General features: G+C 42.4%; 1 protein-coding gene across 6 annotated transcripts; it reads right to left on the bottom strand.

Annotated features, from left to right (window-relative positions):
* Nucleotides 1–1,360: 1,360 nt before the first annotated feature.
* Nucleotides 1,361–13,847, bottom strand: tulp4b (TUB like protein 4b). 6 transcript variants are annotated; one of them, XM_026339343.1, is made up of 17 exons: nucleotides 12,353–13,847; nucleotides 11,938–12,223; nucleotides 10,488–10,638; nucleotides 10,103–10,372; nucleotides 9,153–9,281; nucleotides 8,877–9,038; nucleotides 8,596–8,776; nucleotides 8,409–8,516; nucleotides 8,145–8,311; nucleotides 7,719–7,943; nucleotides 7,324–7,558; nucleotides 6,478–6,601; nucleotides 6,160–6,304; nucleotides 5,912–6,005; nucleotides 5,675–5,818; nucleotides 2,182–5,588; nucleotides 1,361–1,883 (listed from the first exon to the last, which is right to left on the bottom strand). In XM_026339343.1, the coding sequence occupies exons 4-17, from the start codon at nucleotides 10,352–10,354 to the stop codon at nucleotides 1,767–1,769; spliced, it is 5,490 nt and encodes a 1,829-aa protein (XP_026195128.1). In that variant the 5' UTR covers nucleotides 10,355–10,372; nucleotides 10,488–10,638; nucleotides 11,938–12,223; nucleotides 12,353–13,847; the 3' UTR covers nucleotides 1,361–1,766. The 6 variants fall into 6 exon arrangements, with proteins under 6 accessions (XP_026195128.1, XP_026195124.1, XP_026195126.1 ...); XM_026339339.1 differs by lacking the exon at nucleotides 10,488–10,638 and having other exon boundaries at nucleotides 11,938–12,053; nucleotides 12,136–12,223; XM_026339341.1 differs by lacking the exon at nucleotides 10,488–10,638 and having other exon boundaries at nucleotides 11,938–12,040; nucleotides 12,136–12,223.
* Between the last annotated feature and the right edge of the window lie 145 nt (nucleotides 13,848–13,992).

Below are 13,992 nucleotides of genomic sequence, written 5' to 3'. Positions count from 1 at the left end.
TCCTGGAAAACCTTTGGCACGTCATTTTGAGAAAAAGAAAATCTAGCAACCAGCTATTCATTAGGCAGTATTGCTGACAATTGACACTCACTGTTGCTGAAGTTTCCGAAGCAGCATTAAAAGAAAAGCTTTTAAATGAAACCCTCTGCACTAAATTTCCTGTAGCCACTCTCTAAATGATATCTTGTCAAAACAACTTCTAATAATAAATGACAAATGCCCAGACATTTGTTTCTTTATACATTAGCACCAAATCTACATATATGTCACTCCTAATAAAAGGTAATCTGAATAGCATATGAATATGTGGTATTTAATATCTTTGCAAGTTTATTGTCCTCTCTCTTTTTTACAGGTGTAAAATAAAACAAAACTCTTGTTACCATGTTAAAGTAAAACTGAAATATAAAATTACTGAAATTAGCAACATATACACACATTTTATCTAAGCATATAATGATGTTAGGTCACTTACTAAATATACAGGACAAGCAGCATTATATTTTCATTTGCAAGTACAACATCAGTTCTATGTATGTAGCATTATTGCACACAAGCTCTATCTATCTAAAGCAGCACTGATTTCCAAAGAGGCAAACTACTGTACTTCACATTCAAATGCAATTTTCAAGTAGCATCATAATCACCCAATGAAAACAACGCAGAACCAACCAAGACAAACTGACTGAGAAGACCTCAGTCTTTACTACACGCAAATTATTCAGTTTGGGAATTTAACCATCATGAGACGCAGTGTTATTTGACATGTTATTTGTAGACTTACTGCACCATTACTGACAATTCAGCCATCATAAATGGGAGGAAGAATAATGTTGGACAAACAAATTCACACATAGAAAATGAATAAATGGTCAGACTATAAAGGCAATGAATAATGATTTGCAGTTTCGTGGCCAAAATATATGATTTACTATGTTCTTTGAACCACTTCATAGAAGTACATGAATAGAAAATACACAAACTATGGTTATCTGCACTCAGCTCTTCATGTTACCATTACAGAATCAATATATTTTTCTAATGCAGCAATTAGAATATCAAGTTAAGGAGACACAAAAAGAGACAAAAATCAAATAACTGCCTCGAACAAATGGGATTTGAGTGGACAGTATAGATACAAAAATGCATGACACAATAATAAGCTTGATATTCTTACATAAATGCTTTCATTCATTTTCTTAATTACCTAAAACTGAATGAAAATAGTGCCGTGTAAAGTTCAAATGTGGTATGGCTTAGTGAAATTTTATTTACCACTGTACCTCAAGATATCTGCTGTGTCTATTTTTAAAAATTCCACATGTGTAAATTAAATATATTCTCATTTTTTGTAAGATCCTCAAATAGCTCAAGCTACAATTTAAGGAGTGGGAAGTGTCTTTGGCACCACAATTGGCACTAAACCTTAAGACTGTTATTTTTAATTCACTGCAACCTGTTAGCTATTTTACTTTTTGTTTATCCAAGAAAAGCATTTTTATTCTAGTAGTTAACATTTCAATAATAAATAAAATACGCTTCAATACATTCAATAGAAACTAGAAATCATATCAACACTCACTGATTGTACAATACAAGCATGTGCAAGACCAGTGTGTGGGCCTACAGTACATCAACTTCCTCTTTAAAAAAGAAATCATCACAACACTGACAGTTTTCCACCTACAGCTCCACCCTCAGGGGTGTAAAGTAATACCACTGCTTATTCTTCCAAATTTAGTCTGCAACAGCACAAAATTAACCTTTCACTTCAGTCTTTGAGTCACATTGGCCAAGGCCACAGCAAACGCCTGCACTGCGGAGAAAGGATACTGGAAATCCAAAATATAGGCATTCCCATCTATTCTCCCAAACTGCATCACCTAAAAACACGGGAGAGAAGAAGACACCTCATTAATCATTTACTAATTATTTTCTCCCATTATAAAAAGTGACTTTTTAAGTGTGATATTTGCATTTGCTTTTATATTCTAAGAATCCAAAAACACACAACACAATAATCTGAATGTTACCACATAAGAGAAGGAAAAGCAGCACAGTGCGGAATCTGAATAGTAATAATTAATATTTAGCATTTTTCAATTAATTGACTCAAATATGTCATTTTCTGCCAAACTACTAATGACTTCAGCTCTAAACTAAGATTTTGTTCTAGATTACCTGTCTACCATCCAGCTCTATCTGAAAATTCTTTGCTGACTCCTGCGTGACTCGACCTCCAAAGTCCAACTGGTAGACCTGGGTGGCTTCGTTCCACAGTGGTTGTTTATTGGCCATAACATAGACAAATCCTTGGCTGCCCAGACTGCGATCCTCTCTCTCGTTAGCCTTGCGGCACTTTATCTCCTCCAGCTCACTTGCCATACGCAGGCTGCGTTTGTTCTTCCAGCTCTTCTTACTGCTCTGGTTCTGGTTCATGAGCTCGTCACCGCTAATAAAAAGCTCAGGCTCACTCTCTGAGCTATCCTGGAACTCATTTGTAGTCCTGCTCATCTTCTTGGTTTTATTGAGTTGCTCTCTCTGCCCCTTGGGCTTCTTCTTCTCCCTGCTGCCAAGCCTTGGGCTGGAAATGAGAGTATTGAAGTCAGAGAGTGCACGTCCTTCCTTTCTGGATTTGCCCTCTGAGACGTTGGGCATGTTGGCCTCCTCAGCTCTGCTGTCCAGACGTTTACGGCTCTTCTTGTTGAAGCGCTCCGACTCTTGTGGCACGGGACTTTCATTTAAAGATGACGGCTCTGGAAAGTTGTTGGCAGACTCTGCTAGATCTTCTGAGGTGCTTTTGGATGGTGGTAGCTCAGTAGGTGGAGGAGGAGGAGGGAGAGGAGGTGGTGGAGGTGGCGCAGTTGGAGGAGGTGGGGAGAGAATTGGCTTCTCTAAGATTTGGTGAGTTTTGGTAGGGAGAGGTGGTGCTGGAGGGTCTTGCATTGGTGGTGGGCAAGGGTAAGGGTTCCATGGGTGAAGGCTGACAGGGTGCAGCTGAAGTCCAGCACATGAGCTGGCTCCTGGATACATCGGAGGGAGAGGGCAGCAAGCCAAATTAGCAAGATTTGGAGCGTAACCTGGGGGCAACACCAAATTAGGATCCTGCTGAGCAAAAGGGACTGAAGCAACTACTTCGTTTGGCGGGCACTGTGGTGGAGGGTTCTGTAAGGTCTGAAGTGGGGGCCCACTGTGACCCACACCTGGGGGAAAAGGGGAGAGGGATATCTGGTAACCTGATGGGAAAGTAAGAGTGCTTGTGTTCGGGCTGGCTGGAGGTTTAGTTGTGAGAACAAAAGGAAGTCGGGTCACGTCCAAGTGTTGAGCTTGGCTGATGAGGAGTGGAGGTGGCTTATGAGGTCCCGGTGGGGGAGCTAACATTGTTTGCTCGGGGGTGAGCCAGAACTCCTCTGTGGTGGACGTGTCCCACTGGTAAGGCGGAGGGCGCTTAACTGTCAAACTGACATCACCGAGAGTCAACTGACGTACAGATTTCTCAAGGTGACACTGCTGATTTAACGTCTCATCTTCAGTAAAGGCAGAGTTAACATACACTGTTCTGTCCCGGCTGTTATCAACAGGACCAAGCAGACTGTAGGATAACTGGGAGGCCATGGGTGAGGCACTTTTAGAGTGCACTATAATAGTACTGTGATGTGCACCTTTCCCCGGTGGAAAGTCCTGCCTCACCACTGTGCCACCTGCGATACCACTACTTGTGGTTCCACCTCCACTAACACTGACACTGGTGCTGCTGCTATTACTGCTGCACTGTGTGCATGTGTACAGTGCGGTGGGCATCCTCTGCTGGTAAGTGAGAGCTAGTGCACTGTTTATTTTAGCCTTAGTGGGAAGAGTTCTTGAGCTTTCCATCATCTGTGGCACTTTAAGTCCCACATCTCTGCGATCACGACGTAGAGTGGCATGAATCAGACTGCTATCAATTCTCTGAGGAGGAGGAAGTGTAGCAGTTACTTGATTGGCTGGGTCGGGGTACGGAGGAGGGTCTCCGCTTGGTATGGAGTATCGAGGGACAGAGAGACGACTCAGTGTTGCTGAGCTGTACGGAAGCTGAATTTTTTTACTGTCAGACGAAGTGACTTTGAGTGTAGCCGAGCCCCCGATGCCATGCATGGTGTATGCATTTTGGTTACGAATGAGACGCCTGCGTGGCCGGCAAACCTCCTCCACATTGCCACTGCTGTCAAAGGTTGTGATCCTTTCGTACCCTAGGGGTGTTGGGTACTGTAAGGTGACAGGATGAAGCAAGAACTCATCTTTCTTAAGACAGGGGTCGGGTGCCAGGACACTTGGGCTGTCACAGTTTGTGACAAGAGTTTGAGGTGGAGCAGCAGCTGTTGCTGCCACCGCTGCTGCTGCTGCGGCTGCTGCAGCAGACACTACAGTCCCAGGGTACGGAGGAGGAGGATTCACCTTCCTCATCTGGATCTCCACAGGCCCATCTCTGTCACTGAAGGAGGGAGGTAAAGTCCGTGGCAAAGTTGGCTTTAGAGTGTGTCCATGCTCGCCCCTGTCCAGCCCAGGATCATTAGTAGGTGGAGGAAGTGGAGGCAATAGATGAATCTGTTGTAAGGAAATGGCTGGGTAGCCAGTTGGAGGAGGGGGCAGTGACATCTGCATCTTCAGTTGCTGCTGCATTTGTTGGTGCTGCCTCTGCATCTGCTGATGTTGCTGCTGGATCTGCTGGTGCTGCTGCTGCAGCTGCTGCTGCTGCTGCCTCATCTCCTGGATCTGTTGCCGGATTTGTTGCTGCTGCTGCTGCATCTGCTGCTGCTGTTGCTGCATCTGCTCATGCTGCAGCTGCATCTGCTGCTGCTGCTGTTGGATTTGCTGTTGTTGCTGAAGTTGTTGGTGTGTCACTTGCTGTTGCATTTGTTGGTGCTGCTGAACCTGGTGTTGTTGATGTTGTTGCTGCTGTTGATGCAGAGTCTGCTGGTGGTGCAGTTGCTGTAGCTGTTGATGTTGCTGCTGTAATTGCTGTTGTTGCTGCTGAGACTGGGACTGATGATGGTGTTGCTGCTGCTGCTGCTGCTGCTGCTGCTGCTGCTGCTGCTGCTGCTGCTGCTGCTGCTGCTGTTGCTGTTGCTGATGATGCATTTTCTGCTGCTGCTGCAGCTGCTGCTGTGTCTGCATTTGTTGTGACTGTTTTGATTGTTGTTGGCGAGGCTGCTGTGAATGAGACCGCTGTGGATGAGGCTGAGGTGGCAGATGGTGAGGTGGAGGTGGGGGCGGTAGAGTACCAGGAAGAAGAGGACTCATCTCCAGCCCATTGAAGATCGCCTGACCAGGATTTGAGTATCTAGTTGGCATTGGGTATGGCGCTGCAACTGCATCCTGGCTATGATCACTGACAGGGACGGAAGCAGCCGCTGCTGCAGCTGCTGCTGCTGCAGTGGCTGTAGGGTTGGTAAGGACATCAAGTTGAATGTTCTGATTGGCCAGCAGAGACTGAACCAGGCCAATACTCTGAGTCGGGGACATGGCCTGAGCTGGGCTGTGGATCGGAGCGATGGGAATGTTGACCGTACAGGGAGGATTGTCTCCTGCCACTCCAGATGGTCCCATCACTTTATTAAAAAAACATATGAAAACTGTGTAAGTTACATAGAAAAAAACTGATTACAAGTATTGTTAGTCCTTTATTCAATCATACCTGGTAAGTCATCCTCATCCTCACTAAACACATTGGGGTTAAACACAGGCAGGCTCATAAAGTCATGAGAAATTTTTCGTACTTCTGGAAGGTAGATTGTCATCTGTCTTGGTTGCAAATGAAGCAGACTAGTCTTATAGATTACTGAAACACAGGAAGCGAGAAGAAACTATATTTCAGATTATGTGATTGGTAAAAGCAACATGCATGTACTGTAGTGGCTCTTTCTATATTCACCTGCACCAAGGTTGGTGGGAAGGAAAGAAGCAAGTCCAACAATTTTAAACTTTGTCCCCCAAATGTTGGATGTGACTTGAGCCAGGTAGTTGTGCTGTGAAGCAGAGGAAATGGGAATAAAACATTTTAAATAATCAGCCTAACAAAAAATTAATTAGGAGGTGACACAGTGTGTTAAACATGCACTGACAAAGAAAATGACATCTTTAAAGATTTGTGTGAAGTGAACTGCTGCTGAAATATCATACCTCCGTGATCCCGTCCATAGAAAACTCCCGACGTGTTAGACTTGGAGATCGAACTGGAGGCTTCTTTGTTGGTAACCGTGGCGACCGCTGTCCTTCCTGATTAGCACGTGAAAGTTTGGGAGATTTTCTTGAATCCAGGTTCATTCTTTTAAACAAAGAGGTTAATTTTAAATGACAGTTTCATTTGAAAGTGTCGGTGAAATGGTGATGCAATAAAACAAATGAAAAAGCGCTGTGGCTCAGCAGACTTGTATAATGAGAAAGAAAATATTCAAAGAGTTAATTTATACAGTATCTGACATGTAGAGTTTCAGTGACCTGTTTCCTCTGGATAATTTTGGTGACTTCTTCCCAACCCACTCATCGCTCAACTCAATGTCACTGGAGTCTGAGCAGTTACAGCTGTCAGTGTACGAGATCATGGGATTAACACAAACCTCCTCTGGAAAAGAAAAAGAAAAAACACAAAACAACAGGAAGTCAGACTTCATACATACAAACGTGACAAATGGACTGCCCCAGGTTAAAGAACATTGTCTATTAAAAGCAATAAAATGTTTGATTAGACACAGGCAATGCAACCCGGAAGCAGCCAGGGTGTGACACAGAGTATTCCTGCATCAGGCCTCAGACCATGTTACATCAGAGAAGAGTGGTCATCACCAGTGTATATTTGTTCTTACACAAGGGGAATGATGGGTGCACAGCATAAATATGTTATTTTGAAATAGAGCCGCAGTTAAATGTATGAACCAAGTGCAAATTTGATTTCAGGATGACAAGGAACATTATTTCTGACCTTTGGGAAGGTCTGCTAGCAAGTCTACTGGAATTCTGTTTTTCCTTCAGCTCTACACACTGAGTATTTAAAAAGCCCATAATCCTGTTCACCTCTTTTAAACAGTGTTTTGGGAAATATGTGTACTCACTATCTTGTTGAGTGATAATTGAGAAGATTGATACCACTCTTGTGGCTGTGCGTTACCTAAGAAGCAAGAGCCAGGAAATGATTAGCTTAGTCTAACAGCATCAAGAGTGGCAATTTACCAAACCCCCCCCCCTGCATAATTCATTTTTATGTGCTGAGGATTTGATCAAATTCAGGCCACTCTGGATATCTTCCCAGTACTAATTTAAATTGTGATTTAAAGTGATTAAACTCACCTGCTTTGCTGTCAGTTTTTGGATCCATAATGACAAACTCAGGTCGTAGTTTACTGATGCGCCTTCCTTTGAGAATAGGCACAAGACCTCCCAGATATTCTAGGTAGAGAGTGTAGCAGGGTCCCCCTGCCTCAGGGCTGTCTTCTGCTCGCTTCATGGTGCAATGGAGCCTTTCATTCCCAGCTGTGGGATAGCTGACAAAGTCACGGATGTTGTTGGGATCAGGGATTGGGGGCTGAAACAAAGAGAGGAAAAAGCCTGAAGGATTGCTGGACACTCAAGTGAAAACATGCTGCTGTCAGTGGTTTTGTTTTATCACAGTGCAGCTAAGTCGTCTACCGTTGTTTATGCAGCATTATTAATACAGATTTCTAGATTAATATAAATTAGTGCACCTTTATGGTAGGTATGAATGCAGTGGTGACGTAAGAGCAGAGCAGTGAGGGCATGTTCAGTTTTCCCACATCTTTCTCCTCTCGCAGGGCGCTGGCGATACCCTGCTGGCATAAGAGTTGAAGGCTGGCCACCCTGTGCTCCACACGCACCACATATAGCGCTGGTCCACATGCAAGGAACAGACGAGAATCTCTGTGACCCCAACAGATGGTGGTGATGGGTCTCTGAAAAACACCCATTCACAAAAAAAGTCCAACAGTTATCAAAACTCATACCTCAGTCAGATTCTGTATTCACAGATATTTTTCATGCCTACACACATTTTGCTATCAGCAAAAAAGAAAATCTCATGTTGACTGTGATATTCATGTTATTCCATATTCTAAGAGACAGCTACAGTATCCTTCAATTTACAGAGAACCTACCTGTGCAGGTGTTTCCAAAGTGTATATATGTTCCCCTTGGACATTATAGAACTTAACAAGGGCATTTCTCATGATGGATGCACAGGCAGCGTCGGAGGGAAGCCCGTGTCGCTCCATCCCAGCCACAGCCAGCAGGTCTCCCTGAGAGCACCACTGGGCTTCAACATCTGCAGAGTGAATGTACAGAAACCATATGCCTTGTATCATTTGATCTATAAATTTAATTTACATATTTGTAACTACAACAGTGACGTGTTTTTCTACCTTTCAGCCCTGAGCGAATTATGGCAGGAGAGAGGTCATCATAGTTGTTCATTAAACTTATATCTCCTGATAAGAAGGTGACTGTCAACAAAGGTTTGACTCTTCGCACTTTGGGGGAAAAAAAGGAAAGTAAGCGTATAAACTCTGCAAAACTAGAACAATGAGCACAGCAGGTGTGTATTTGTACCTAAAGGCAGAATATTGTCATCAGAGTCTGTGTCGCTCTCTGTACTGTCTTCGACCAGGAAATCTGGGCAGTTCCAGGACATGCTCACAATCCCATCAGACTCGTGTAACAGAACGTGAGCAAGCATCCGTCCATGGCAGTCCATCACTATCACCTGACCATCCGCTGTACCGAACAACACCTGAGGGGGAATTGTGCATTAAACTTGAACAGATGACATAATGAAATACCTCAACAGCATCGAGAACTCAAAGTGTTGTAATATACGTGTATATGTGTACCTGCTGATCATCAGGTGTCCAGATGCCACAAGTAATTTGACTCTCCAGGTTAATCTCGGAGGACCAGTGTCTCTGTCCGCTGACCGAGCCAACCAATACAAAGCCATCCCTGTATGCGATGAGGGCTTGAGTGCCATCATGTGACCAAGTAAAGTCACTCACCTGAAGGAATATATAAATATATCTAAGCATCAGCACTAGCCATAACAAGTTCCTGCTGATTAAATCTAAACAAAAAGCCTTTAAATCTATATTCCCAGGTTTCCTATAGCTCACCTGGGCCCCTCTGTCATTCACTAACTCCACAGACCATCTTCCTTCATACTGGATCCACACAAAAATACCTCCTTCCATATCGCAGGTGGCCAGCTTCTGAAAGGGTTCATTCCATCGCACCAAGACAACCTGCAAAGCGCCAAAATACTGTTACTATTTTTTACAAGCACAGGTGGCTGTTCTGCACAGAAGAACCTTCATGATTAATATTCAGTATCAGCAGAAAAAGCCTTTTAGGCTGAATATGCTTTAAAACCCCCACTGCAGTTAGGAGGAAAGTCAGCGTGCAGAGCCAATGAAGAAGCACATTCTAATAATACTAATGCTATTACTTTTAATGCATGTATAAAAACAAAACAACCATGTCATCCATGTCACCAGTCCACGTAAGCAGAATCTGTGAACTAAATTTAATTAGGGAGATATTTTTACCACTATACATTATACATACAGTGCACATGAAACATTACATTTGAATTTTCACGCTGTGTCTTTTTTACATGCTGTAATTTTCTTGCCTGGTTAAATGATATACTACTATACTTAGTAGTGCTAATCGTAGTAGTAGTACTAAGTTAGTACTAAGTGTTTCTCCATTTTACTGCATACAATAGAAAATATTTGGTCTGTGAGAATTTATACTACATTTTCCTGTTGCACGTGTATCTGCCATGTCTCTGCACCGGGGACAGTTCTGACTGGAGGCAGGAGAATGCCGAGAGGAATTTTCTTCAAATTTGGCACAAATTTCCATTTAGACTCAAGGATAAATGAATAGATTTATGTAGTCAGAGGTCAAGGTGACATCAAACACCTAGAGGGAATTTCACTACATCTGGTGTGTGAAGGCATACTGCAACTTCAATGCAGCAATTCTTTTTGTTTTTGTCTAATTTAGTTCTGTGCAATGCCAGATGTGCACATATTATATATTTGAGTGAAGATCACACCTCGCTGTTGTGTCCACGCAGGTTAAAGTTGATTCTCTGAGGTGTACTTCTGTCCCTCCTGCAGTGACTTGAAGTAAACGTCACCCCAACAACTCCTCTCCCATTCCCCGTGGCAAGCCAGCCCTCCTCATAGTACCGTCTCCGACACACTGGCTTGTCCTTCTCGCTCTTGGGAACCCGGCCTTTCCACGAGAGGCAGAGGATGTTGGAGTCGCTGCAGAGGATGGGACCATGTTCCACGGCAGCCAACATCCCTACTGAGTGACCAGGCTGGGAAGTGAAGCAGAGGAAGAGTCCGTTTGAAGCTGCACTACAGAACTTTTTTAACCTTATAATAGAACTGGATAAAATGTAGATATCAGTTTGTGTCTGTCTGTGACCCTACGTTTACTTAAAACTGGCTTTTCAGTGACGCTCAGGACATTTTGGGATGTACACCGTTGGCTGTTGTCATGGTCAGCAGGAAGCGGGGCTGTGGTTACTCAGGTAGGGAATCCATTAGCAAAAATGGGAAATAGCATTATGAGAAAGGAATACTGTAAAGCAAAACATGAAAGAGTTCAGAGTGGAAGTTCATTTTTTGGCTTTGGATCAAACGGACAGTACAGTATAGCTTTGCAGATTGCTCACCTAGACAGCCTTTATTTCTTGTCTTAGTATTGTATGTAGTTGTGTAATGTTGTTATGTGATATTCCAGTTTTTGTTATTATGTATTTTCCTCCATCTATTAATTTCTGTTCTGTTTTAGGTGATGGCAACAAATGAAATTGAATATATTGTCTACTGGTTATCTAGAAATGGACATGAATGACTACTGGAGGTGAATGGATCTAAAATTAACATTAAAATCTTTGGCCTACTGGTGAAAACTTGAATAGTAGCTAGAAAACACCCACCCAAAATGCCAAACCTTAATTTCTTCTAATACATTAAGTGGCTTCCTACACATCTAGTTTTCTGGACATCACTGGCTGACATTTTACAGAGATAATTCACAAATTAGTCACTGAAACCAGGGACTCGTGGGCTGATATTGAGATATTCCATCCTAATGATTTTCATTTAAGTGAACAGACTTTACACAAGTAAGAGTGAATCACTAAATGTTCCCTTACAACATGGCCTAAGATCGTCATGGCTGTGTCTCATGGCGTTCTAGCTGTTGTTCTATTATTCATTGTCTATGGAGCCGCTCCAGGATTTGTCTCTAGATGACATCACCGCACGCTGTCTTTTATTTGTTCCAATTCACAAACTGAAAGTGTTTCTGACATTTTTCCCTTAATGGCAAAAAAGTCTGTAGCACATTAACGTCAGCTGAATCTTCCCCATTACTTGTTTGTTCACTTGTGCTACCTAGAGTCTTTATATTGAAACTAACTGAAAACAGATTTCCTGAAAGAGAAACCTTAAAACCTTTTCTTATTCTAGCTCTATTTATTGCTTATCAAAGCCATGTGGCGTTTACACTGAGTAAAACAGTGAAACCCAAGAGTCTACAGTATGTTTTTTATGCTTATAACGTGCTGTCAAATGGAAATCTTATCAATCAATATTTTATTCAATATCTTTAATCTTACATTGTCCCAAAATGTAACCCAATTTATTTGATATATTTGGAAACATTATCTCCTTAAAAATAATATTCTATGACAGTGATGTTTGGCTGAAGAATAGAGTTTTTAGCCGTGCTTACTGGCCAGCCAGCAGTAAGTGAGGTATAGGTGCATAAGAATATGTTGTGCAGAAACACATTTATATAATAATAATAATAGATAAGGTTATATAAGCTGGAACACTACAACATTTGTGATGGGTGAGCAAATCAACATACCTCATAGTTCCTGGACATGTTGAGTCAAATTTCCTCTATTGAAGGTGTCCATGTTTCCATTCAGATGATGCACTCAAAGGTAATGGCTGCTCCGCTCTTGGTACTTAAATGATAATCTATGGGAAAGTAAAATGCATCATACAGCCAGATATCGTCCAGCCCTATATTCACTTAAATCGAGCAACAATTCTGCATTACAGAGTTAGCCATGAAAAGATGTGAGGTGTCTTTGATGCCAGTGGCCCATCCCATGTCTTCTTATGTGGCTCTGGAGAGTTGTGTAGTCCTGCAAATGCAAAAACAGAAAAGGCGAATAAAAAACAGCGTTATTCAGCAAGTAAAGCAACCAAGAGACACAGAGAGAGAGAAATAGATGAATCTAGCTGAAAACATCATTGTCATTCAGTGCATTAACCTTGAAATTCAGTTTTTTCCCAGTCTCTATGCAACAGCAACACTGCACTGGATTTCAGGGCACTCGCAGTCTCCATGGGTACTGACACTGTCCGTTCTCTCTATTTTACGTCAAACACCAGAGGATGGCAAGGATGTCAACTCAATATCTATTTTACACAGCACAGAACAGAGCAGCACAGGTCCCTTTTCATGCAGATAATTATAATAAAATATAACAAATATCAACCAACAAGCAATTAAAGCTCAATCTGTGCCTGTGAATGTGGATTCACGCGTTTCATCCATGTGAATTTCTCATTCAAAGGCGTCTTACATCCAAACCGCATGCAGCAATCTGACTGAGCCAGAGACGAGACGAGGAAACTGCGGTGAAAAATACACAAGTACTGTCATTAAAGAGCCGATATGGACAAACGTGATGCAGCTGTACGTACCTGACACCGCTACAACAGCGTTTTAATCCAGAGGCTGCTGGCGCACAGTGCGGTCGTGTTGCCAGGCACTTTTCCGCTGGCGCAGGATTGTGGCTTTAAAAGAGGGTTGCCATGAGGCAGGTAGCACGGAAAAATGAACCCCGAACTTCAAGTCTAGATTAAAAGAAGCCACTAAGACATCCAGCGAGCGTGTCGCACTCCAGTGAAGGTAATTAGGTATAGTTTAATCAAATTTTAATACATTTTGTTATGAAGTCTGGCTCTATGCTTTGATAAATCAACGCCATTGTCTATTACTTCACCTCTAAAGGGGGTTTCTTTTATAATGGCAACCTCACACGACGCACCCCTTGTTCATCATGTAAGTTGAGGTGTTGTGTTGAGAATAATACTTCCTGAACAGCAGACCTGATGGAAAAGGGCAGATAAACCACTGCGCACTGGTCATAATCGTTAATTTAGGAACAGATTTTGCCATGTGTCTCCTCCAATTAACAAAGAAGCAGCCTTTGGTGTTAGATTAACTTTTTCAAATGAATCAACTGTTTTCTTTAGCACGAAAGCACAAACACTGGCATCAAATCTTTATTGTTATATTAGATGATCACAACAATTATATTAGAACTGCAGTGATTACGCAATGATGCTATTTTAATAACTAATAATTGAGCTTGGGCTTTGGGAAACTGTAATGTATTATGTCTCAGTCATCAGGAGAAGTTATCTGGAAGTTGAGTCATGGCAAGAAGGAAGTCCAGCTGCCAAGACTCAACTTCCCGATGTACTGTGTTATGTGGCATTCTACAGAAAAATAATATATGTATATAAAATATCTTAAAATAAGGTGAAATTCAACTTCATCTATTGCACATATGATACTGCTGACACATTGTGGCTGTGTAAGCTTCTTGTGGAGTTAAAGACAAAACGCTTTCAGACAGAAAAGTGGCAGAAATGTTCTGATAACTGTTCTTTTTAAAGAACAGAACAGAGCTTTGAAGTCCATTGTGATCCCAGAATAGTTTCCTTCTCAGTTCTTGTCGTATTTATGCTGACAGTTTAAGTGCAAGTTTCATCAAACGCATGGATGACACTGTCATATGCAGGAGGGGGAGTCTGTGAGGGGAGGAATCCTTTAAGTCCGTTGCTGCCTAGCCAGAAGGAGTGCCTCTTGTTTGGTACAAGCGATGCTGAATCCGACGAG

This window comes from Anabas testudineus, chromosome 22 (assembly GCF_900324465.2).
Source record: "Anabas testudineus chromosome 22, fAnaTes1.2, whole genome shotgun sequence".
NCBI lineage: Eukaryota > Metazoa > Chordata > Actinopteri > Anabantiformes > Anabantidae > Anabas > Anabas testudineus.
This window is presented reverse-complemented; position numbering and strand designations above follow the sequence as displayed.

Excerpts from the sequence above, each read along its gene's own strand:
- tulp4b (XM_026339339.1), bottom strand. Across the intron at positions 6,602-7,323 it reads AAAAACTGACAGCAAAGCAG|AGGAGGTTTGTGTTAATCCC; the intron begins GTGAGTTTAATC and ends TTTCTTTTCCAG. Across the intron at positions 6,305-6,477 it reads AAATTATCCAGAGGAAACAG|AATGAACCTGGATTCAAGAA; the intron begins GTCACTGAAACT and ends TTTGTTTAAAAG.